Below are 22,361 nucleotides of genomic sequence, written 5' to 3' on the forward strand. Positions count from 1 at the left end.
CACCCACCTATCTCCAGTATACTGACTACACTATCAATGCTAATGTACTTCTTAGCGTCACCAACATTCCAACAATAGCCATATAGGGACATCAACTCCATCACTGCTAGTATCTGATGGAGGTACTCCTGTAAAATAAATAAATAAATAAAATAAACAAACTATTAACTCTTACATGGTTTCCCTCCTGGTTGACTTTCTTTTGTTTCTGATTGACTTTCCCTACCCCTTGGTTCACTTCCTCCTCCACTATTTTCAATAGATCTTCAACTTCTTCCTTATATGGCATGTCTTTTTTATCAAGAAGGTTTGGTTTTATGTTAGCTCCATGAAGAGGCTGAGGCTCGTCAGAAGAATCTGATACCAGGCGCTCCCACAACTAAAAATAGCAACATTAGTCTATAAATAGTAACTGCAGTCTATAAATAGTAACTAGGGTATATAATCTTACGAAGCAGTGCCAGATGCTGTCAATGTCGACTCCGCTGTTATGAATGACCTCATCAAGATAGACTGCCAGTACCAGCTGGAGGTAAGCTGACTTCACTTTCGGATGAATGACTTCACCCAGTTTCTCTTTATCAAGGATAACCAGAGCCTCTTGGAACGGGAACCAACTGGAGACGGTCTTAATGGCTGACATATTAACACCCTGAGGGGAGGGGCAGGGGTGTGGTTAGGATTAGGTAATGGATACTAACCTTACAGACATTACTGAATAGGAAAATTTGTGCAACAAAAAAATGAAGGTCTTCATTATTATTATCTTCCTATATTAATAATTATTATTAATAATAATTAATTATATTAACATACACTAGAGCCAAGGTTAGTAATTGGTTTGTCAGTGCCATTTGACTTTGAATAATAAATAACATTAGCACCCTCATCCAAACGAGTGTGATAAAAAACACCCTACAATAATAATAATTATTACGATTATTTTTTATTATTATTGCTACCAGATCCTTCGTAATAACTTCTTCACAAATCAAATCTAAAAATGTCATTGAAATAGTAGTATTAATTATGTACATGAACCTTGTAAGGCTTCTTCAGGATGTCCGTCAACAAAGCAGAGGGTGGAGAGTAGCTCCAATGAAGCAGTGTCCTATTCACAATATGTCAATGGACACATTCACATATCAACTGTATGAGCTACTGCCCAGATCACTCACCAGGTGTATTTTTAAAGTGGACGTGGGGTCCCTGAGGATCTGAAAGTAAAACTCAACCAGGTACTTGGCAATTTCACTAAAATAAAAGATTAATCATGAACTGAGTCCATTAAAAATTGGATTTTTAAAAACAGGGACTTTGGCCTCATTTCACCAAAAAGGCAAAGAAAAGAATTCTGCCTTTTAAAATGAATAGGATAATTAAATGTTACATAAATTTTAGAAATTTTCTCTACAACACTCTGTACTAAGGTGCTTCTTTGGATGGGTCAATGTCTTTATCAATCAAGAGGTTCTTCATTACCTTTCATCTTTTACTAATGCAATGAGAAAACTTTCAACACCAAGCCCTAGTCCAAGCTATTGATAATAATAATAATAATAATAATAACAAACTCCACCCCCTCACCTTATTAAAGTATATTTTCATAAACGCTTCTTTTGCCATATAAAAGTGCGAGTGACGACTCTTAATTAACAAAAATTGTCTCAAAACTTCAGAAACTCCTCGCAGCAATTTAACTCTATCCTCTTCTCCAGACTCAACATCAATAGAAATATAACCAACTAGCAAATCAATAACCTATTAGCAATAATAATCTATTAATAGTATCAATAACCTATTAATAGTAACAATAATCTATTAATAGTAACAATAACCTATTAATAGTAACAATAATCTATTAATAGTAACAATAATCTATTAATAGTATCAATAATCTATTAATAGTAACCGCTCACTCACATGTGCATTGCGTAACATCTTCCCACGGGTCTTTAAGTTATAAGGTGATTCCTCCTTCAACCAACGGACCAGTTCTTTAAGTACAGCCACCAGCTCCACTAGCACAGGGTCACCATGGATCCCCTACCAACGATACATTATGTACAGTACATGTGCTACAATGGATACCTGAAGCTTTGGAAAATATCTCATTAAAACATTTTTAACACTTTCAACATAATAATGCCAGTGGACCACGTCTGGTCTGACCTATAAGGGGGAAAGGGAGTGAGTCTGGCTAGTAGGAGAGGCCAGTGTCATAATACTTCATCAATTTTAAATGAATTTTCATTTTGAACTTTGTCCTCTAACGACTCCTTCAGTGTTACCTAATAAGATACCAGCAACAGACACCACGACTGGTCCTGGAGTAAGACAAGAACACACTGACCTTCAGTCCTTTGCTACCCAGAGCTCTTTTAGTACTGATCTTTGTCAACCAGGTAGGATCACCATCTTAACAATACACATGTAATAAGATTATGATAATAGTATGTTGGTTACCATCAACATGAAAGTATCTTTTCTTATCATCAATTCCTTCATGAATCAAAGTAACATTTGAACCTTTTAATACACTTTTATCAGCAGCTGCAACTGACTAATAATAACAACAACAACAATAATAATAACAATTATTATTATTATTGTCAAGTACAGCTTACACTAGTAAGAGTGAATGTGTAATATTTAGGATCCACATCATCAATGGAACCGATTGTCAACTGTTTAATAAGAAAATGTATTTAAAATGTATAAATGCAAAAAATGTACATGTATATAAATGTATCTACCTTAAAGTCATCTCCTGTCATGAGGTACATGTGAGTTGGTAAATGTCTCAATAAATACTTTCCTCCTGATTCAATAGAACCACCTGCATACACAGAGTGTATTAATTAGAAGCCACACCCCTGACCCCTCCCACTACTAACCATCATAAGGTTCTTCTTGTTTCACCAGCTGCCACCAACAATCCCCAGACACTGGGGGAGGCCTTGGGACAGGAAGGACCCTCTTCTTTTTAAAATAAACTAGAGACACCAACAATAATAATAATAATAATAATAATAATAATAATATTGATAATAATGATGATGATGATGATACCTTTTTGTTTGTTGTCATGTTCAAAATCAACAGCTGGTAGGATGGTGTGTACAGTAGAGCCTTTAGCACACAGATAAGAATCAGTCCTAGCATTATGAAACCTAACGATACTACCGCCCTATAGAGAATATACTGAGTAATATACTGAGCAATATACTGAGTAATATACTGAGTAATTTACATACTGAGTAATATAACAATGAACAATGCATAAACATAATACTAAATATTAATAATAATAATTAATAATATTCATTAATTATTCATTACCCTGATGAGATTAGGGAGTGACTCATCACTTTTTGTTTGCAATTTAATAGAAAAAATAGAATTAGTGATGGCCATTTTCAACTCAAAACTACAAAAGTACAAAAGTACAAAACACATTAATTATAATAAATAATAATACCGCACGACCAATGACCATAGCAACTAATTAATTGATTGTAGTAATTAAGTTAGTCCCCCTCTCCCTCCCCCACTCCCTCTCCCTCACCAGTCAGTTAATGAATTCTTAGCACAGAGGACATGATGACCTTTTCTACCGACAGTTTCAAGAATCACCTCATCCCCTGGGAATATCTGGAGAGGAGGGAGAAGAGAACATGTACGCCATGAATACTTAAAAGTGTGTGAGTGAAAGGATAATGAAAGGATAATTAGAATACTTACATCTTGACCTCTTGAACTGCTCACTAATGAAGGAGGAGGAAGCATCTTAAAGAGATAAGGTTCATCTGACAGGAAACCCTAACAGAGAGGAGAGGGAGGGAGAGAGTATGCGACATGTAGTAATGAGAGGGAGTGCTCACTGGTTCTGTCTCAGTCTCTTTTAGTGCTTTGTTAGGTATTGACAAATACTTCTTTGATGCAACATGAAGCAACTGAAGGAAAACAAATCTCAGTTATTACAGGAATTCATGTCAAAAACAACAAACAAAAATGTATTTTAATTATTTATATATACCTTTATCTTTCGACCATAAACTAATTTACGATGCAAATAATGTCTGTCTTCTTCCTAAATATAAAACAATTTCAATAACAGCTAATCGTGACACACCCCCTTTGTCAGATACAAGAGTGTGCGTCAACCAAACTGACCTTCGTGATTGAAAGAGGTGAAGTTGACAAATCAGGTCTGTATAATAACAATAATAATAATAATAATGATAACAATAATAATAATGGTGATAATAATAGATTGATTAATTAATAACTTACTGAGCATATTCTGGTAGAACTTGGAAAGAAATAGCTTCAAAGAGAGAGAGAAAGGTGAATATAGCGAGAGATTAAACAATACTATATATGGGCATAAGGACTTACCGTGCACATTGGGTCTTTCCTTTTCGCTTTTAATGACAGCACAACTGTAGCCCGAACTATTTGTTTAAGGAAAAGGTAAAGACAGCATTGCATAAGGTAGCGTGTAGATTACCAGGGAGGTAGAGCGTATACAAATCCACTGACATCCTTGTCCACACAAGAGAGAAGGATAGTGTCTCCTTCATGGATTGGCCTGATACTACTAGTCGCCATTTCCACTCCAAATATCGAGCCACTGGATGACTGGAATGTATTTATACAGCTAATCGCACGCGTGGGTGGTACCCGCACACGTGCATGCACGTGTTTCCGTCTATTAGTCACGTGATCATTAGCCAATGGGATGATTGGGATCACTTCCTATTGGTCAGCAAGACTATAGCTTATATACACTTCCTTATAAATTTATTTCCAGCACACAGTAATGTCAATACATTTATCAATTAATTCATCTAAAGTTTGATTGGACACGCCCAAGGAGCAGCATATCTCATCAAAACAATGGGATCCATCCAAATATCTGATAAAAAGAAAATAATAATAATAATAATAATAATAATAATAATAATAATAATAATAATAATAATAATAATAATAATAATAATAATAATAATAATAATAATAATAATAATAGTAATAATACTTGATTAATGGTTGTAGCTCAGTAGGTATATCACTATTCTCCCTGTTCAGTACTGGATATTTCTGTAAGTGATGAATCAGCCCTTCCATGATCCCAAACTGTATCAGTTTCCTGTTTAATGATCAAACATTGTTCATCATCCAACACGTAGTACCTTTCATCAATGCTCATTGATCTTGGATCATTCCTAAAGCACAAGTCCTTGACACTCAAACCAGCTTCCAAACTGCACAGGATTCTAAAGACGTCTGCTAACTTTGGTCTCGTATCTATAGCAACATGAAGGGCCGCAATAAATGACTACAAACTTTCACTTGAAGTCTTCTCTTACCTCCAAGTGATACAAACTGAAGACATCTTGTCTGTAATTCTTCCTCAGTCATTAGTTGAGGTAGCTTTTGAGTTGGTACATAGACATTACAATACTAACAAATAAATAAATAAATAAATAAACTAAGGAAATTCAAGTATTTATGTACCTGAAAGATGCTTAGTAATTTAACAAATCCAAAAATCCTAATTAAAAATAGATATGCTAGTGATACTATTAATAGTAACAGTGATACTATTAATAGCTTACACTAAATCCTGGATGCATTCCTTGACTATCACAGGGCTCACTTCAGAAAGGTGAGATATCTTAGCAACATGATTGAACCCATTCACATATTCAATTATCTATTGATCAATTAATAATTAATAAATAATTAATTATTAATTAACCTCTTGAGCCACCAGGTCCTTCACCAGTTGCTTGAACTGACAAGAGGATTGAGTGAAGACTGGCACATGATGGTCACAGACTAACGGAGGGTCCTTTACATTAGGAGAAACCTTCAGACGAAGAGTATTAGTATCATCTAAATGGAAATTTAAAAATTTCAAATTTCAAATTTCAAATACCTATTCTAATGATACAAATCCCAGTTGAGTTCAATCTAATCAGTAATTGTGTTAGTATCGAAGGTATTGTTGATTTTGATGATTTGGTGGATAAAAAATGACTCTCTAACTACATGGAAACAAACAAGATAACCATATAGCTGGTGATAATGGTAGCTAATTAATAATTGGCAGATTGTCTGTTGGGATGAGCACCTGTCAATGTGACATATACTCCATTTTGTTTTGTTCTTCACATGCTTTCAGTGGCACATCTGGTAACTATAAAATCTGCCGATTGCAAAGTCGCCAACCAACCACCAAATATGGCCCTCCCAATACTCTCAGCTGTACAGTATAACTGATGCTGTACCTCGTATGTTCTAAAAGCTCCTCCCAGTTTCTGTACAACTGGTTCATAATAAGTAGTGTCAGTGTCTTCATCAAAAACAAGAACAAAGTTGAATATGAGGGCGTTACGAGCGTATCTGTTGTCCTCTATAGACTTAGGACAACCAACAATCCGATAGCCCCCAGCGTCACTGCATGGAGAGAGAGGTTACCCAATGTCAGTGTGTTATAGAGCCTCAACTAACATACACTGATATCAGTCGGTCGTACAGCTGGGGTTTGGTTATTATCAGATCGTGTACTGCATCAAATGCTTCCCTTATGGGGAACTCCTGGGGCACCTAATAAAAAGAGTAACTCCTCCTCTTACCAATGGACTCACCTGGTAACTAATAACGGGGCCAGCTACCGGATCAAACTCACTGAAGAATATGCACTTGACAGCCATTTTATTTTAGCCACACCCAAAACCACACCTGTTTTTATCAAAATAAAAATTGATTGATAATCATGTTCAAAATTTTGGGGTAGTCTAAAAATTTTGACAGCAACTAGACAGACACGCCTACAACAAAATGGAGTTGAATGATAGACTGTCTCTAGTGTTTGGATCACTAAAGACCAAACTACAGGCAGTGGACGACCCTCCAATGAAAGAAGAGGAATATATACTTGACGGGGTAGAGGAGAGGGGAACAATAGAACCAGTTACTAGCAAAAGATCACATCAGTTTAGTGAGAGATCACGTGATCACAGACACCAGCGTAGAGAAGGATCACGTGATCACAGACGCCAGTTTAGTGAGAGATCACGTGATCACAGACCACCCCGAGCACCAGACTACGTGCACAACCCTACTAAATGGACCAAGTATGACCTAACGGATGATGGTACCAGTCACCAGGCTGGGTATGAGGGACTCAACGAAGAACAAATTAATAGGAAGGCGGGGCTGGATTTTATATACTCGTTAAGAGATAGTAAAACCACACCCACTTCTATTGGGAGATACGATGAGACTAATGATGGTAAAATTGTATTTAAAAGATCAACGAAAAGGGCAGGCAATGAACCCTCACCTGGTGACGTTAAAATTAAAAAAGTAAAAGGAGAGTCACAATTAGGTGATGATGACAGGGACAGTACCCAGTCTACCGACAGTGGACATTATGAAGGAAGTGTTTTTAAAATGCCGGAATATTTCGTTGGTTTGTCAAACAAACCTAAAAGACTTTCAGCAGCTCCACCCCCTGAAACTTTATTGAAGCCTCTACCCAGACACAGTGTCCAGCTGCATCTGTCACATTTAGAAGAGGAGGAGGAAGATTAAATATTCAATCAATTCATTCATATTCTGTAAACTAAATTATAATACACAATGATGATGATGATGATGAATTATAATTTTATTGATTTATATATATCTTTGATTTGTTCAAACCCTTTTTGTCTCTCTTCAATATATCTTTTTAACCAAACAATGGCAGACAGTTCCTTGTTGTTCAATTGCTTGTAAGCTTTACCCATCAGCTCCACAAGATCCATTGAACTAACTAAAGCTCCATTAGTACCTTCACTTGATGATAAATCCAGTTTATTGTAAAACTCTCCTGAAAGACCTTCATTGTTACAGCTGCCCAGTCGCTCCCATACATTATTGATACACACTGATATCTGATAGTCTAGTTCCATTAAATACTTGAGCTCCACCAGTTCTCCTTTATTAATAGCATCATTGATAGTAGACACTACTGCAGTGACTCCACCCACTGCTCCAAGCCCCGCCCCCACACCGGTCAATATCAGAGACACCCCGAGGGTCACTGGTATAAGGGCCAGACCAGTGACTGTGAATATGGTACCCGCTAGACCACCTGTACCTCCGAGTAGCTTATTAGTGTAAATGTCATGACAGGTCTTTATAATGAGGGACTCACTCTCGGCAAACTTTGTTAAAACCTTCTCTCGTATTGGAAGGAACACCATCAGGAGAGACTGCAGCTCCGATAATAGACACTGGGGAACTGACCTACAGGAATGAACTATTAGTTAATTAATGAATAAGTAGTTAATGAATAATAATGGTACGTTAATAAAAGCAATTATGAACATCATAACTTCATTTATGATGACAGTTCAACCAGTAATTAATGGACAATGCATCAACTTTTAGCAAAAATTTTACAGTTTAACATGAAACTGCAACACTACAACTACTCAAAAGGTTCTGCTCCTCGGAAGTGAGCAAACATTACATTGTACATGTACACCCAATGACTATAAATATCCTTACTGTTCGGAGAATTGTTCAGGTACTATGAAGGCCTGGTTGAGCCCTTCGTTACTGAAACTGATCTGATGATTATTAATAAATATACTGCCATTGAGGGAGGAGTCTGAATAGGACCTCATCGTATCCAATAGCAACGGGAGGTGTGAGAGGTGTGGCTGAGACGACCCCACGGGGTGGGAGCAGGTCAGTTTCACCTTATCATCAGTTTGGTCCTGGGACAGGGTCTGGAACAGGTATATTTTTGGTATATTGACCAGACCCGGTGCCTCCCTGTCAGAAAGTGAGGCCATCACTTGTTTAGTTGTTATTGATTTACCGTCCGCCCCCTCAATCACACCTTCCTTATTTGGAGTGATCATAATTACAATAAGAACGGAGGAATCTGATTGGTCAGTGGCTCCGATGGTATTCAGTAGTAATTGGATTGAGGAGAGGGAGAGAGATGTGAGGTGGAGACTGAGTATGTGGAACTGTTCCTTTAAAATGTGACACAGTCTCTTGATAGGAAGACACCTCGAGTGCTGCTTGGAGGAGCACTGACTGTTATCAACCACCAGACAATAACCTCAAATGAAGAACAAAGGAAGTTTATTAAACAATAAAACAGTTTTGATTTGGTATAGTAAATATGTCCATTAGCATTCATTATAGTACTGATCATTACCTTCAGGTTTACTAAAGGACAAAGAATTCTCTTTAGTTTCTTTCACTTCCTCACTGGACGCCATTTTAATGGGAGTGGCTAGTTATTAACATAGATCTAGATCTATTAACCAGCAAATCAATTTTAACCCTTTGATAACTAAAATAGACCACGCCCATGAGAAAAATCTTGGGTTTACTTTAAGTGTGTTCCTCTTCTTTTTCAGGTTTTTTTTAACTTAACCTCCTCCTCCTAGCTGATCATGTCAAAGGCAGAGCAAGGCGTAAAGAAGGTCAGACTAAAGATAGAGTGTCCAATAATTGAGGAAACAACTCTTGAATTCAAACCAGACCAGAAAGTAAGACAGTAGACCTATTCACAGCTCCTGCTAGTAGCCATTGTATCAGTTTGTAGAGCAAGGAGCTTATGGTAGAGTGTGTAGGGCAACACACGAAGGTAAAGATGTTGCTGTCAAGTATTTTAAATCAGTTGAAGAGAAGAGAGGATACAAGCAAGAGGTATGAGTCTTTAATTAATTATTGACTCCACCCACTTCCTGTCTGTACGTCAGTTGGTGTTTTTAAAGTGTCTTCAAGAACATGAGAATATTGTCATCCTTTATGGAACAGGGTCGTCTCCTAAAACGAAAGAAGTACACGTATTTATATGATTTTTATTTATTTATTTATCTATAGCCGTATATTGTAATGGAGTTTGCTCCTTATTCATTAGAAAGAGGTAGTTAATTAATTCATCAATTAATCTTAATAACTAGCTCCACCCCTACAGTGTTACATGGGTCACACCCCCACAGATACAGATATGGAGTGGATCATGTGATGCACTGGTCCCGTCAAACGGCCGTTGGTCTCAAGCACATCCACAGCAAGAGGATACTCCATAGGGACATCAAATCATCAAAGTAATTAGAGTGGGCGGAGTTTGGGGAGGAGCTAAACTTAGTAAAATTAAATTAGACCAATTTTGAATTATTATACATTTACTTACATTAATATGTTAACTGCTATTCTTAGTCTCCTTCTCTTTGGTAATGGCTCACGTTTAAAATTGTGTGACTTTGGTACTTGTCGTAATCTTGAGACTAACCTCCTCTATACTGCCAGTATTGGTACTGTTCGATATATGGCACCTGAAGTTATTAAAGGTAATTAATACAAGTACAAGCTGGTTCTAATCAAGTTTGGATTTTTATGAATTTTTAAAGTTATTCCAAAATCATTCCAAAGTCCCTGTACTATAGTACAGGGATTTTGGCCAAATTTTGCCAAAAATCAAAAGTAGAGAATTTTCCACTTTTATATTTTTTCCTGATACATATACATGTTTTTATGTTGTGTAGAAGTTTTCAGCTGATTTCGATTAAAATTGGATTTTTTTATGAATTTTTAAAGTTACTCTAAAATTGTTCCAAAGTCCCTGTACTATAGTACAGGGATTTTGGCCAAATTTCGCCAAAAATGAAAAGTAGAGAATTTTCCACTTTTATATTAGCTGTACTTGTACACATGCTCCATTAGGTGATCCATACACTACTAAATGTGATATATTCAGTTTTGCTATTACCCTGTGGGAGATGCTGGCCCGTCAGGTCCCCACCATAGAATCAGTCAGTGCCAATAGTTACGCCATTTTATATCAAATGGTACAAGGTAAGGTATGGAGTGGTCTAAATACGAATTGAACATATTTAGGGAAACGTCCACCATTATTGGTTGGTCATCCACCATTTGTTAATGAACTACTTGAAAAGTAAGTGATCATCATGTGATCGTCATGTGATCCTTCATCAGGTGTTGGGATCAGGACCCAGCTGTGAGACTCACTTCAAATGATTTGGTAGACAAATTCAATAAAATCTGTGAAGTAAGTGAATTAATGGCTGCTTCATGATAATGTCACTTTCTCTGTAGCATTTCACTTTTGGTGAGCCATTAACAGTCCAAGAGGACAGTGGTCAGTATAATTATTACTAATTAATGCACACACATACACCTGTGTCTCCTGTTGTTGTATATGTACGTGTGTAGATGATGAAGATGATGATGAGGATGAAGAAGATGAGGATGAATCAGAAGTAACTGAAGTTCCTCCTCCTTCTCCTCCACTGGCACTGCAAAGGACCCAGTCTGATATGTCTTATGTTAAGTCTAAAATGGCCGCCATGTCAACAACTGGTTCAACATCAGATCCACCTGGTGATGCTAATAATGATGACACAGGGAATGGGACTACTGTGCAATCACAAGTAAACAGCTCTGCACTACTTATATCCCTGTGTACCCCTGTATATCCCTGTATATTCCTGTATATCCCTGTGTACCCCTGTATATTCCTGTATATCCCTGTGTACCCCTGTATATCCCTGTATACTGATCCTTGTTTTACATACCTTTAGCTGTCAGAGCCTTATGAACCAACCAGTCCATCTGTGGAGGAAGGATTTCAACATGGCTACCCTCCAAGGGAATCTTACATCAGTCCTGTCAAGAGGACCTCCTATCCAGAGGGTTTCTCGTCCTTCCCTGTGGTTAAGGAACCCTCTGGTCCGGTGGTGGTCGTTGATCATGAAGTACATGAAATGGACAATCATGAGACTACAGGGTAAACCCACCATTTTGAATATATACATGTGTACATGATCACTGTCAGATCTAGAGAGAGTTTAGGAAACTTTTGGTCACTCGTATTTAGCCTATCGTCTCTTTTAAGTGTCCCATTCTTAGTTAGATTGGTCTCTTTATCTGTTAATGAACCCTTCCCTCCTTCCCTCCATTAGACACTCCCTCCTTCCCTCCATTAGATGTACTTACACTCCCTCTCCTCCTCCTTAGGTATACTTCACTGGATGAAAACCGTCTTCGCTTTGACATACAGCGCCAGTACCTCCACATTGAGCAAGCTAACAATAACTATCCAGTGTCACTCCCAGCCCACCATCAGTCCAGACCCAAACCAACTCATTCCTCTTACTCTGACACTTATAGCAGGAGCAACTACCAAGGGAAACTCACTGTAAGATAGCTATTATTAATTATTATTATTATTATTATTATTATTTTATTAATAGCCTGTACCGCCAGTGAAAGGTGATCCGGAGTCAGTGAAAATGTTTGAACAATTTCAAAAAGTATGAAATATTTCATGTACAATACATACGCTATTCAAGGACTTTTAATTGTGTGGATACAAAATTAATTTTAGTATATTTAATTTTAAACTAGTGGGACCAACTTCACACACAATTAAAATTGTATTTATTATTATTATTATTATTATTATTATTATTTTTGTACTGTAGCTATCAAAGGAATTGGAGTCAAGGTAGCAGCTCCTGGTGTCATTTTTATTGTTAGTCATTGTTTGTATGATCATGTATTTAATGCACTTCATTATGTTATCCTATCATGTCTAGTAATAATAATAACAATAATAATATGTCATTTAAAAAGGCAGAACATACAATTAATTGTAATAATTATTATTTTATTAATTTTTTCTGTGACAACATATAAAAGTCATAAATGTGATTATTATTATTATTTTTTATAAATTTGTTCCAATTTCACCATTGATCATTCCATTGTTATCATCTTTTCCTTTTTCTTGATTCAAGTCTTTATTGTCAGTCATTGTCCCTAAACCTCCTTCATCCTTTTCAACCAGACCAAGGCCACCATTCTCCTCCTTCTCTCTCTTCATTTCATTTTCCTTATCATCAGTTTCTTCCTCCTCCTCCTCCTCCTCCTCCTCGTATTTCTCTTCAATGTACAGCTGAACCTCCTCTGTCTCCCTCTCATTTGATCCTGTTTCAGTGTCTTTGATGACAGCAGTAACCTCCCCCTGGCCTAGTTCTTTATCATTCACTGATGAACTGTCCATTACTGTAGAGTCACTCTTTGCTATTGTCTTGGGATCATCATCATCACGACTAGGTACAACTGGAATATCATACTCTTGATGAAGGACGTGAGACTGTTCTTCATTGGCTGGTTTTGAATCAACCGATGGAGACTGATGATCCAGTGATGTCTGAGGACTCACTTCATTACTAGATACTACTGGCACTTGATATTCCTGAGCTACGATATGAAGAGGTGAGGCTGGTATTTGCTTAGTAACTATTGGTACTTCATAATCTTGAGGTACTGAGCCAGTGGATGATGGACTGTTAGGTTCAGCATACAACCAATCACTGCCTACAATAGGGACGGGAGAGGTAGGAGGTTTTGGTGAAGCAACAGGTATTGCATACTCATGCCCTGTAGCATCGGTAGCATCATCATCAATATCATCACTGTATATGTTGGGAACCACCGGCTTTGAATAAATATCAGATTCATCAATATTAAAAGGAGCTCCTTCCTCTCTTGAAGATACTGAGTTGCAGCTGGACACACGATCTCTTGGACTTAAACTCTTACTGAGAGCCACTGCTGCCTTAGACCCTGGTCTACTGGTCGGTACCGGTGTCCCTCCTCTTGAAGACACTGGGGTCTCATACTCTTGAGGACTCGTGGGGGCGGGATCAGTCTTTGTGAGTTCAACTGGGTCAGCATACCCAGTCCCTTTCATTATAATGTACTTCTCTTCATCTTCTCCTTCTGAAGACACTGTCCTCTTAGCCACTGCCTTAGCATCAGCGTTGGCATACAATGGAGACATTAGTGTTTCATATTGAGGGGAGAGGACGCTTGATGGTGATAGAACAGGTGATCCACTGGTCGCTGGTGACAATGGACCGCGGTCTGACATTGAATGAGATGCAATGGTCAGATTGCTTGCTCTTTTACTGCCAATAGATTGGACTGAAGCAGCTGATGGTGTCGTCGTGAATCCTTTTGGTTTAGTACCTCCAGCAATTACTTTATTAACATCCCCGGGAGCAGTTTCTTCATTTAAGGAACCCAGTCCGGGACTGAAAGCCCCAGTCTTTGGTCCTGAGAGTCTGGTAGGAAGAGACTCACTGATGGGCAGTGGTTGGGATCCATTGGATTGTGTGGGTGTGGTTGCATTGTTACTGTGTACTTCATTCAGTGATGGAGGAGTGGGAGGGAGGGGTAATAGTCTTGTTGGTGTTGATCCTGATCCAGAGACTATCATCGACTGGCTCCTTTCATTCCTATGCACTGGTCTCTCCCCTCCTCCCTCAGGTACCGGGGGTAGGGGGAGGGTTGTCGTGAGGCTCTTGTTTCGTGATACCTTTAGGTTCCCCTCAGGGTCCAGTGGCTCGTAGATCCCATCCTCCTCTTCCTCTGGTATCATGTCTGATGCTTTGAAGTCATTCTTGTAGTAACTGATGGCCAGTGGGTGTCTTTCTAACTGATCTTTTGGTTTTGGTCTAAAAATAACAAAAACATTATTATTTATCATTATTATTTATTATTATTATTATTTTATTAATTACTTGTTTCTTTTATAAAGACAGTACACTATGCCTCCAGTAATTAGTATCAATATCACCAGTACAACTACAATCACTACAATGACCACTACCACTGTTACTAATAGACTACCATTAGCTTCTTCAGCAGGTGGATCAGTTACACTAGGACTAGGTGAGACCTCCACTGCACAGAAAGGATCATCATTACTGAGGTACACTGTGGGGCAGGATGGGTCTATCATTATTGAGGAGCTAATGTTAGGTCCAGTTGATATCCATTGTGATATGTAGTCTATTAATACTGTGCTATTTATAGAACCGAATGATGTAATGTTAGCTCTATAATAAGCACTGGAGTTACTGCAGGTAAGGGACTCTCCACTGATGTACTCCTCTTGAAATGAGCAGCTGCAGTTAGAGGATATTGTATCCACTAATACTGACTGTAGTACATCAACCAATGTGTCTTTATCATCCTGTAATAGTGTATTGTTTATATTATTATTATTATTAATATACTTACGTTGCAGGACTCAATGGGTCTGATTTGTAATTGAAATTTAGAAGTAGGGGGTCCTAAAATGATGTGAATATCATTATCACTAATAATACACTTACTATCACTAATGGTTGGTTCACTGTTACCACCAGTTCCTCCATTATTAGTAGCTCCTACTCTTATCCCATAAGAACTGCCAGGTATCAAGTCATTGAGTAATATACTGCTCACACCTGAGGCAACAGTCACTGATGAGACTCTTCTCTTTAGTCTTCTCTGGTCAGCCACTGGTTCATACTCCACAGTGTAGCTGCGTATGAAACCTCTGGCTTCTCTTAAGGACAATGGCGACCAGTGTACCATAGCATGGGTACCGTTGATACGTGTTTGGGTTACATTGGACACTGGTAGAGGGGCTAATGGACAACAGGTTTAGTAATGATAATATGAACATGTTTCTTACCAGTCTCCTCTATAAAGAACAGCAGGTATTCACTAGGACCAGGACCAGCTCCATTAACTGGCCATAGAGTCACTTCATAAGGAACACCAGGAGCTAGTGATTGAAATACAACAGTATCTTATGATACACAGATTAAGATAATACTGATAGTATCAAGAGTAGATACATGTAGTATGGTATAGGGTATATGTAGAGTAGAATTCAAACTATTTGTTATCACAATGACTCACCTAAACTGCTAATGTTGTATACTGTAGTATCAGCAACAGTGACATTAGCAACCAGTGGCTCCTTATACTCAGTCAGTACTAGTCTATAGTGCTCTATCACACCATTGGGTGTTAGGGGAGGGGCCCAGGTTATCAATAAAGACTGATAGTCAATGGATAGGTTACGCACTGGACTGGACTCTGAAGTAATAAGAACTCACCATGAAACCATTAGACAATATATCATAGTACATGTATTGAATGGAGGGAGAGAGAGAGGGAGATGGGAGGAGGGGGGAGAGGGGAACAAACAAGAAGAGTGACAATATACCACATATACATACCATCTTGTAGTGTAGTCACATTCAGTGATACAAGTGGTCCATATCCATCAGGATAAAGAACTGATATTGTAAACACTACTAGTTGATGAGGAGACAGTCCATCCAATTGATATGTATTATACACTGGGTCTATCTTGACTGTGGTCTCGTTGGTTCCATTGGTAAAAGATATGACCAGTTCGTATCTTTCAAACTGTCCAAAGGTCGCGAGGGAGGGCTGGTCCCAGGAGAGTACAATGGTGGATGGTGTCACTGATGATGAGCGGAAATTGTGAGGAGATCCTAAATCTAAATAATAAAGAGCATAGTGACTATTTTTAGACAATGTGATTATTCTATTTTTAGTAACATTGCATTCCTATGCTTTCAATGCTACATATACTAGTTTGTTGACTAAATATAGAACTCTCTCTATTCTTAGTAACAAGTGCATACCTTGCACGATGAGTTCATATTCTTCATCAACCCTGCTATTATCACCAGTGGTTGTAACGTTATACCCTACAGTACAAGTATAGACTCCATTATAACTATTGTCAATGGATCTCAATGATAGGATCGAGGAATCAGCTCCAGTAACAGCTGGCAGCAGTGTTCCATTTCTTCTCCAAATTATTGATACCTCAAGGTTAGTGATTGGCTCCACACTGCAGACTAAAGTAACATTTTGACCAAAGATACTCCTACCCGTAACATTAATATCAACTTGTAATGGAGGCAGGTCTATAAAGAATGGATTAAATTATATATCAAGAATTAATGTGTGTAGGTACCTATAATCCTAACAAGGACTGTAGCATTGCTAGTAGCTGGTATTATATTATCATCGTTAATCCAGATATTGGAGGTGTAGGTGTAGAACCCAGTATCATTGAAGATACTCTGGTCTCCATTATCAGCCGGACTGATCCTAAGGACATTCTTATTGTGTCTGTTAATCCCTGAAGCTGTTATTCTACCATTGAATGTGATCTGGACTGGTTGACCATCTGGTCCAGTCCATGATCCTTCCTCGTGTAGCTCCATGATTACTGACGGGAGGATAATGTTACAAGTGATAATCAATGGAGTACTCTCATAGACCTGGATGATGTCATCGTTGAAACTGAGTAAAGGAGGAGTGACTGTTGATGAAATATGAAAAATATATTAAAATAAATAAATAAATAAATAATCTACACAGCATGAGTACATGTATATGTATCAGGAAACATTATAAAAATGGAGAACTCTCTCACTGCATGTACTAAACTCACGTTGTGCCCTCAACTGTTTAAGATCTGTTTTCTTAGTAACACCATTGGCAAACCCAACTTTACATAAATACTCATATATATGACTATCAGTGACTGATGTAAAGTTATAACTTCGTATATAAGTGCTTCCATTTCTAACAATGGCCTCTTCACTAACACCAGACAAGTAAGGAGTAGTAAGAGGCAGTTCAAATGACAAGAATCTAGCTTCAAATAATGTTGGTTGGTAGATATATCTATCAGGTACTGTTAATGAACACTGTAGAATAAATGAATCACCAAGAAATAGACTGGGCTTTGAAAATGATATGAATATATTTATATCATTAGACGAGAAACCTACATGTAAATAATAATATTAATAATAATAATATTAATAATAATAATGATATGATGATAATAATTAAAATAAGACCGCACATATTTAAAGATATGGACATACTTTGAACAGCTAAGGCCACAGAGTCATTGCCCACTCCTCCAATAAGATACCGAGTATCCACACTCACTACACACGAGTATACTCCTTCATTATCCCTGGATACTGACAGCTGGTTTATCCTAAGGAGTTCCCTCCTCTCTTGACTGAGAGTATAATCAGTTCCATTGCTAATCTCAGTTCCATTGTAATACCATGACACAATAGTGAGTGATGCTAATCCTTGAATATTACTGACTGTACACAGCAGGTCAGTATAAGTACCCTCTATTAAAGACTGGTCTCCATACACTATGGACACAGTGACATTAATATCAGGAGCTGCAGAGAGGAAGAGATGTTATAGTTTATTTTTAAATTTTACAAGCTTGTTTTTACTCCAATTTACACTTTAGGATTTAAGATGATAAACAAGATTGCACAAAATAAGAATAATGATGACATTTTGATGTCACCAGACACCACACACACACACAATCACACATCAATACAGCAATACACCAATACAGGACACACACACACACACATATAAGGACACACATAAGGAGATACAATGTACATGTACACACATACCTTGTCCAATTAGTTCATAGTCTGTACTTGCTGTGACATTATCATTACTGAAATTAGCCATGCATCTATACATTCCAATGGTAGCTGGATCAATGAGATCAAGACTGAGATCAATACTCTGTATACTGACATCAGGCCCAGACTGATTCATGTTAACGCTGTTAGTATGAATCACAGTATCATTAGGACCCAACCATACCAACTGAAACACTATCATCGGTACATCAAGAGCAACTGTACATGTTAATGTAATATCAGTGTCACCAATGTATGGAATGAGAGGAGGATGTGAAGTAATGCTGAATGTAACGCCTGGTTAGGGAATAAAATAATACAAATTTAATAATATAAATTAAAACCTTCATGAGTCAAAAGTACAGTAATACATGTGCATTGGTCTATATAATGTAGACACAATATCCATTTCCTTTTATTAATAATCCTTTTTTAATAAAATGTGCAGAATAATCACTCAATACATTAGTAGAGGAGTAGAATGAGTACAGTATTGATTTCCTTTACCTGTTGATGCAAGTATTGCATTGGATTGCTCACTGGGTATATCCCCTCCAACTGATACTACAAATATCTGATATGTAACATTAAATATTAGATCATCAATGGCTACTGTTTGACTCTCATTATTGACAATATTTACTCCACTCATCACATTGGCACCAGAAATGGGAAGATGGAATATTTGATATCCTGCCAGTGGGGCGGAGAGAAAGGGGGGAGGGGTCCAGCTGACGTTAAAACTGGTCAATCCTGTTCTGTTAACAAGTACATTGGATGGAGGATCAGTAACTAAAAGAGAGAATTCATAATTATTACCAGGTATGAGAGTAGATGTAATTTTACTGGATTTTATGAGATTTATTAAACAAATTAAAAATACAAATATGTCTAAACCAGTAACACAATCAAGTATATACTCTCCATATCACCACATACTAACATGATACTACTAATACTAACAATGTACATACTAACATGAATCAATGTACATTCTTAACATGATGCTACTGATATTAACAATGTGGATATTATACAAGAAATGGACATTTGGCATAGAAACATAAATAATGGCATAAAACATGCAATAACAGGACAAATAATAATGTTCTTACAAAAGAAGAACATCAACATACAGACACTAAATACACAAGTACAATATACTCAGAGCTTGTAAACTATTAATATCCTTCATACTCTACCTGATATGAACCTCCCATTGCCAGCTCCTGGGTACACGTGTACATTATCAACTCTTGAATTAGAGACAGTACAGCTATACAGGCCAGCCTGTCTGATCCTTATTATCACCATCACTTCAATCAGTATGTTATCCAATGTTGACCCTATTGCCCTCCGGTGTATATCACTACCGTTGACTGGTATGACAGTGCCGTTGAGGCTACAGGTGACATTGGTCGGTGGACGCCTGGTAACATTAAAGGAGAGAGAAAAGGAAACTTGTGGTGAGTCAACTGACGATAAAAGAGAGAAATGAAGATCACCAGTGACAATGGGACCAACTAGGGATGAGAGAGAGAGAGAGGGAGAGAGAGAGGGAGGGAGAGAGAGAGAGAGGGAGGGAGAGAGAGAAAGGGGGGGGAGAGAGAGAGAGAAAGGGGGGGGGGAGAGAAGAGGAGTGAGAGGGAGAGAGTGAGATGAAAGGTAGAGTGGTAAGAGATAAAGTGGATGTACAAATACAAATGGAATGAAGTGCTAATTGAATTACCCAGTAATAACTACTACTCCATTAGGAGACAGATAGGCACACACACACACACACACTTACTATTTGTACGTTGCACAAACTATCACTCATAACATTATATCATTACTTTACATACATCATCATTATGATTACAAACTATTGATATACAGTTTATAGCACCTAACATGGGAACATCACCTCACAGGTAGGAGGAGGACATTATGTACTCAGTTCCTATTGTTAATAGTTGACACAGATCAACCATCATTTACATGTACACAAGAGTCTGTCTATTTAATGTAAAGCAAACCAACGTTCGGCTGGTTTTATGCTGAAGGATTTACCAAAGCACAAACTAATGCATCATTAGTTATACACTGTACTCTCTCACTCAGTGAGTGTTTATTATGAATGGGCTACACACAATAAGACATACCAGCACTGTTATATTCCGTGTCCCTTACAACAGCTGCCACTAATGTTGAGCTGTCATTGTTCCCTCCATTACTGATAACACAGCTGTACAGTCCTTGATAGGACCCTATTAGATCAGTACGAAGGAGACCCGACTGACCAGGAGCACTGTAGGAGTACACTGGTAGACCGGTGCCATTGGTCGCTGGGACAAGAGTCCCATTTGGTAGGTACCAGTTAATGCTCTGAGAACTGTTGCTGGTTTGACACCAAAGCCCCTGAAGCCCCTGACTGAGGGGAAGTTGAGATTCTTGAAGAAGACTGTAATCTGGTAGGACACTGTTATCTGAAGAGAGGTATAACTGTATCCCTGTATAAACAAACAATGAATTGTACAATGACTTGTATCCACTTATTAGCACCTTGAGCCTTCCAGCTATACAGGTGCTAATAAGAGCTCATTAAAGAATATATACAATACTTTATAATGTAGGACGACAGACTTGTGATATATATATAATAGATAATGGCTGCTTATGAGTTCAATGTACTGACCTTCAGTTGGTAGAGGCGGGATAGATACAGCTGCAGCAATGGTAAACTGGATAGAGAGGAAGGCAATAAGTAGATAAGAGCTCTTTAGGTCCATTTTATATTCTAATATCAACATTCAACAGGCTTGGGAACACTAGCTGCTTTATAGAAGATAGAGCCAAGATAGCTCTGCAGTTATGACAAAAGGCGGGGATTAGAATCACTACTAGTGTTTTAATAACTTTCATATGTAAGCAATGGTAGAGTAGAGTAGGCCTGTTTACATAGAGCCTGGAATGGAAAGAGACAATTTGACTATCAAAGAAACACATATTAAAGTAATCTAGTTTAAATTAAGCTGCATTAAACTAGGGATCTATCTATACAAATTTTCAAATTCCCCGGGCTAATTAATATTCATGATCACTCAGTTATGAGCCTATTGGTTAGTTAACTATTCAAGTTATTCAAATATTTATGGGTGTGGCACAGTCAGATTTTTTTGATAAAGAACTCACATGGCGACCATCATTAGAGTATTTTCACTTTGGAGGCTTTCCTGTTCCGCTCCAGTTGTATCTACCAGGTACAGTAGGACTCCTCTGTCACTATTACTCACTGATGGAGCCTCTCCCGCCATTGGCTACTATTGTAGAGGGACCAGGAAGGTTGCTACTGCCCCAGCTATCAGTATAGAGCTCAAGTTAAGAGATAAAGAGAGGAAGAACATCAAAGTGAAGGCAGACTCGTCCTCAGTTGGAGCTAGAAGTGTCCCACGTCACACAAGCGATCGATCCTCCAGCCAGTCGACTGCCCATGAGGCAGTTACTGGCAATAAGAAACAGATCAAGTACAGGAAGCCTAAACTAGCAGTAGACCAGCTCAAGGCTTCAATTCAGAAGAGAAAAAATGAAAATAAATTGAAACACGAAGCAAAAGTGAAACACGAGGGAAAAGAGACCAAATTGAAACACGAAGCAAAGGATAATAAAAGAGCTAAGAAAGAAATGGAAAGACAGGCTGTTCCACACAAACCAGTTGAAGTGGATAAAGTACGAACTGAAGCTCCTCCCACTGCCCCGCCCACTGGGTTTAGTAGGGAATCTGCTCAATCAGCAAAACTGCCATCAAAACAATCAGGAAAGTCTCAGCAGGTAACGGAGGGTGCTAAACCAAAGATACTTCCTAAGGACTTGGCAAAAGCACTGCTGGAGCTAAAGGGAGAGAAGAAGGACACTGGTGAGAGAACGGAGGAGAAAAATGGAGACTTGAAAGAGAATCCTTCCCTT

General features: G+C 38.0%; 5 protein-coding genes across 6 annotated transcripts in view; 1 reads left to right on the plus strand and 4 right to left on the minus strand.

The window, feature by feature from the left end:
* The window catches only part of LOC109581641 (inositol 1,4,5-trisphosphate receptor-like), an 8,908-nt gene extending 4,211 nt beyond the window's left edge, over positions 1–4,697 (minus strand). Inside the window, exons 1-28 of the mRNA XM_019995926.1 lie at positions 4,514–4,697; positions 4,402–4,457; positions 4,297–4,330; positions 4,177–4,213; positions 4,040–4,093; positions 3,885–3,956; positions 3,745–3,822; positions 3,569–3,654; positions 3,343–3,430; positions 3,073–3,190; positions 2,898–2,996; positions 2,757–2,839; positions 2,628–2,687; positions 2,467–2,563; positions 2,354–2,418; positions 2,229–2,291; positions 2,092–2,172; positions 1,924–2,046; positions 1,588–1,761; positions 1,483–1,538; positions 1,179–1,254; positions 1,042–1,111; positions 963–997; positions 817–915; positions 702–770; positions 452–652; positions 176–379; positions 4–128 (exon numbers count right to left, since the gene is read on the minus strand). Coding sequence (XP_019851485.1) covers positions 4–128; positions 176–379; positions 452–652; positions 702–770; positions 817–915; positions 963–997; positions 1,042–1,111; positions 1,179–1,254; positions 1,483–1,538; positions 1,588–1,761; positions 1,924–2,046; positions 2,092–2,172; positions 2,229–2,291; positions 2,354–2,418; positions 2,467–2,563; positions 2,628–2,687; positions 2,757–2,839; positions 2,898–2,996; positions 3,073–3,190; positions 3,343–3,430; positions 3,569–3,654; positions 3,745–3,822; positions 3,885–3,956; positions 4,040–4,093; positions 4,177–4,213; positions 4,297–4,330; positions 4,402–4,457; positions 4,514–4,614 — 2,504 coding nt within the window. The 5' untranslated portion in view covers positions 4,615–4,697. The remainder of the gene's footprint in view (positions 1–3; positions 129–175; positions 380–451; positions 653–701; positions 771–816; positions 916–962; positions 998–1,041; positions 1,112–1,178; positions 1,255–1,482; positions 1,539–1,587; positions 1,762–1,923; positions 2,047–2,091; positions 2,173–2,228; positions 2,292–2,353; positions 2,419–2,466; positions 2,564–2,627; positions 2,688–2,756; positions 2,840–2,897; positions 2,997–3,072; positions 3,191–3,342; positions 3,431–3,568; positions 3,655–3,744; positions 3,823–3,884; positions 3,957–4,039; positions 4,094–4,176; positions 4,214–4,296; positions 4,331–4,401; positions 4,458–4,513) is intronic.
* A 67-nt stretch (positions 4,698–4,764) lies between these two features.
* On the minus strand, positions 4,765–6,770 carry LOC100634314 (nitrogen permease regulator 2-like protein). Of its 2 annotated transcripts, XM_003386274.2 has the most exons (11): positions 6,660–6,770; positions 6,527–6,618; positions 6,300–6,468; positions 5,948–6,056; positions 5,768–5,904; positions 5,625–5,722; positions 5,524–5,560; positions 5,376–5,469; positions 5,199–5,313; positions 5,045–5,155; positions 4,765–4,921 (listed from the first exon to the last, which is right to left on the minus strand). In XM_003386274.2, the coding sequence occupies exons 1-11, from the start codon at positions 6,723–6,725 to the stop codon at positions 4,807–4,809; spliced, it is 1,143 nt and encodes a 380-aa protein (XP_003386322.1). In that variant the 5' UTR covers positions 6,726–6,770; the 3' UTR covers positions 4,765–4,806. The 2 variants fall into 2 exon arrangements, with proteins under 2 accessions (XP_003386322.1, XP_019851509.1); XM_019995950.1 differs by lacking the exon at positions 5,524–5,560 and having other exon boundaries at positions 5,666–5,722.
* An 841-nt stretch (positions 6,771–7,611) lies between these two features.
* LOC100634437 (uncharacterized) lies at positions 7,612–9,324 on the minus strand. The gene is made up of 3 exons (XM_003386275.2): positions 9,236–9,324; positions 8,572–9,136; positions 7,612–8,307 (listed from the first exon to the last, which is right to left on the minus strand). The coding sequence occupies exons 1-3, from the start codon at positions 9,297–9,299 to the stop codon at positions 7,677–7,679; spliced, it is 1,260 nt and encodes a 419-aa protein (XP_003386323.1). The 5' UTR covers positions 9,300–9,324; the 3' UTR covers positions 7,612–7,676.
* A 138-nt stretch (positions 9,325–9,462) lies between these two features.
* Positions 9,463–12,807, plus strand: LOC100634563 (mitogen-activated protein kinase kinase kinase 7-like). Its single transcript, XM_019995949.1, has 15 exons — positions 9,463–9,572; positions 9,622–9,732; positions 9,786–9,866; positions 9,910–9,952; positions 10,004–10,136; positions 10,249–10,379; positions 10,753–10,884; positions 10,927–10,984; positions 11,026–11,098; positions 11,146–11,188; positions 11,263–11,480; positions 11,631–11,836; positions 12,067–12,247; positions 12,303–12,362; positions 12,534–12,807. Exons 1-15 carry the CDS (start codon positions 9,477–9,479, stop codon positions 12,558–12,560), a joined length of 1,593 nt encoding a protein of 530 aa, XP_019851508.1. The 5' UTR covers positions 9,463–9,476; the 3' UTR covers positions 12,561–12,807.
* LOC109581651 (uncharacterized) lies at positions 12,643–21,268 on the minus strand. Its single transcript, XM_019995948.1, has 16 exons — positions 21,094–21,268; positions 20,561–20,908; positions 19,619–19,939; positions 18,924–19,208; positions 18,402–18,713; positions 17,832–18,149; positions 17,390–17,728; positions 16,907–17,257; positions 16,569–16,856; positions 16,134–16,421; positions 15,811–15,990; positions 15,581–15,673; positions 15,237–15,533; positions 15,142–15,194; positions 14,640–15,094; positions 12,643–14,573 (listed from the first exon to the last, which is right to left on the minus strand). Exons 1-16 carry the CDS (start codon positions 21,206–21,208, stop codon positions 12,779–12,781), a joined length of 5,838 nt encoding a protein of 1,945 aa, XP_019851507.1. The 5' UTR covers positions 21,209–21,268; the 3' UTR covers positions 12,643–12,778.
* Between the last annotated feature and the right edge of the window lie 1,093 nt (positions 21,269–22,361).

Source organism: Amphimedon queenslandica, unplaced genomic scaffold (assembly GCF_000090795.2).
Source record: "Amphimedon queenslandica unplaced genomic scaffold, v1.1 AMPQUscaffold_13427, whole genome shotgun sequence".
In the NCBI taxonomy this organism is placed as follows: domain Eukaryota; kingdom Metazoa; phylum Porifera; class Demospongiae; order Haplosclerida; family Niphatidae; genus Amphimedon; species Amphimedon queenslandica.

Coding starts and splice junctions, on each gene's coding strand:
- LOC109581651 (XM_019995948.1), bottom strand. CDS start 21,208: ATGTTGATATTAGAATATAAAATGGACCTAAAGAGCTCTTATCTACTT. Junction 18,714..18,923: donor TGCAATACTTGCATCAACAG/GTAAAGGAAATC, acceptor TTCCCTAACCAG/GCGTTACATTCAGCATTACT. Junction 17,729..17,831: donor TGTGGCCTTAGCTGTTCAAA/GTATGTCCATAT, acceptor ATTTACATGTAG/GTTTCTCGTCTAATGATATA.
- LOC100634563 (XM_019995949.1), top strand. CDS start 9,477: ATGTCAAAGGCAGAGCAAGGCGTAAAGAAGGTCAGACTAAAGATAGAG. Junction 10,985..11,025: donor GTTAATGAACTACTTGAAAA/GTAAGTGATCAT, acceptor ATCCTTCATCAG/GTGTTGGGATCAGGACCCAG. Junction 11,099..11,145: donor AATTCAATAAAATCTGTGAA/GTAAGTGAATTA, acceptor CTTTCTCTGTAG/CATTTCACTTTTGGTGAGCC.
- LOC100634437 (XM_003386275.2), bottom strand. CDS start 9,299: ATGGCGTCCAGTGAGGAAGTGAAAGAAACTAAAGAGAATTCTTTGTCC. Junction 9,137..9,235: donor GTCCTTTAGTAAACCTGAAG/GTAATGATCAGT, acceptor TCTTCATTTGAG/GTTATTGTCTGGTGGTTGAT. Junction 8,308..8,571: donor CCTGAACAATTCTCCGAACA/GTAAGGATATTT, acceptor TCATTCCTGTAG/GTCAGTTCCCCAGTGTCTAT.
- LOC100634314 (XM_003386274.2), bottom strand. CDS start 6,725: ATGGCTGTCAAGTGCATATTCTTCAGTGAGTTTGATCCGGTAGCTGGC. Junction 5,470..5,523: donor AATTACTAAGCATCTTTCAG/GTACATAAATAC, acceptor TTTATTTGTTAG/TATTGTAATGTCTATGTACC. Junction 5,156..5,198: donor TCAATGAGCATTGATGAAAG/GTACTACGTGTT, acceptor ATCATTAAACAG/GAAACTGATACAGTTTGGGA.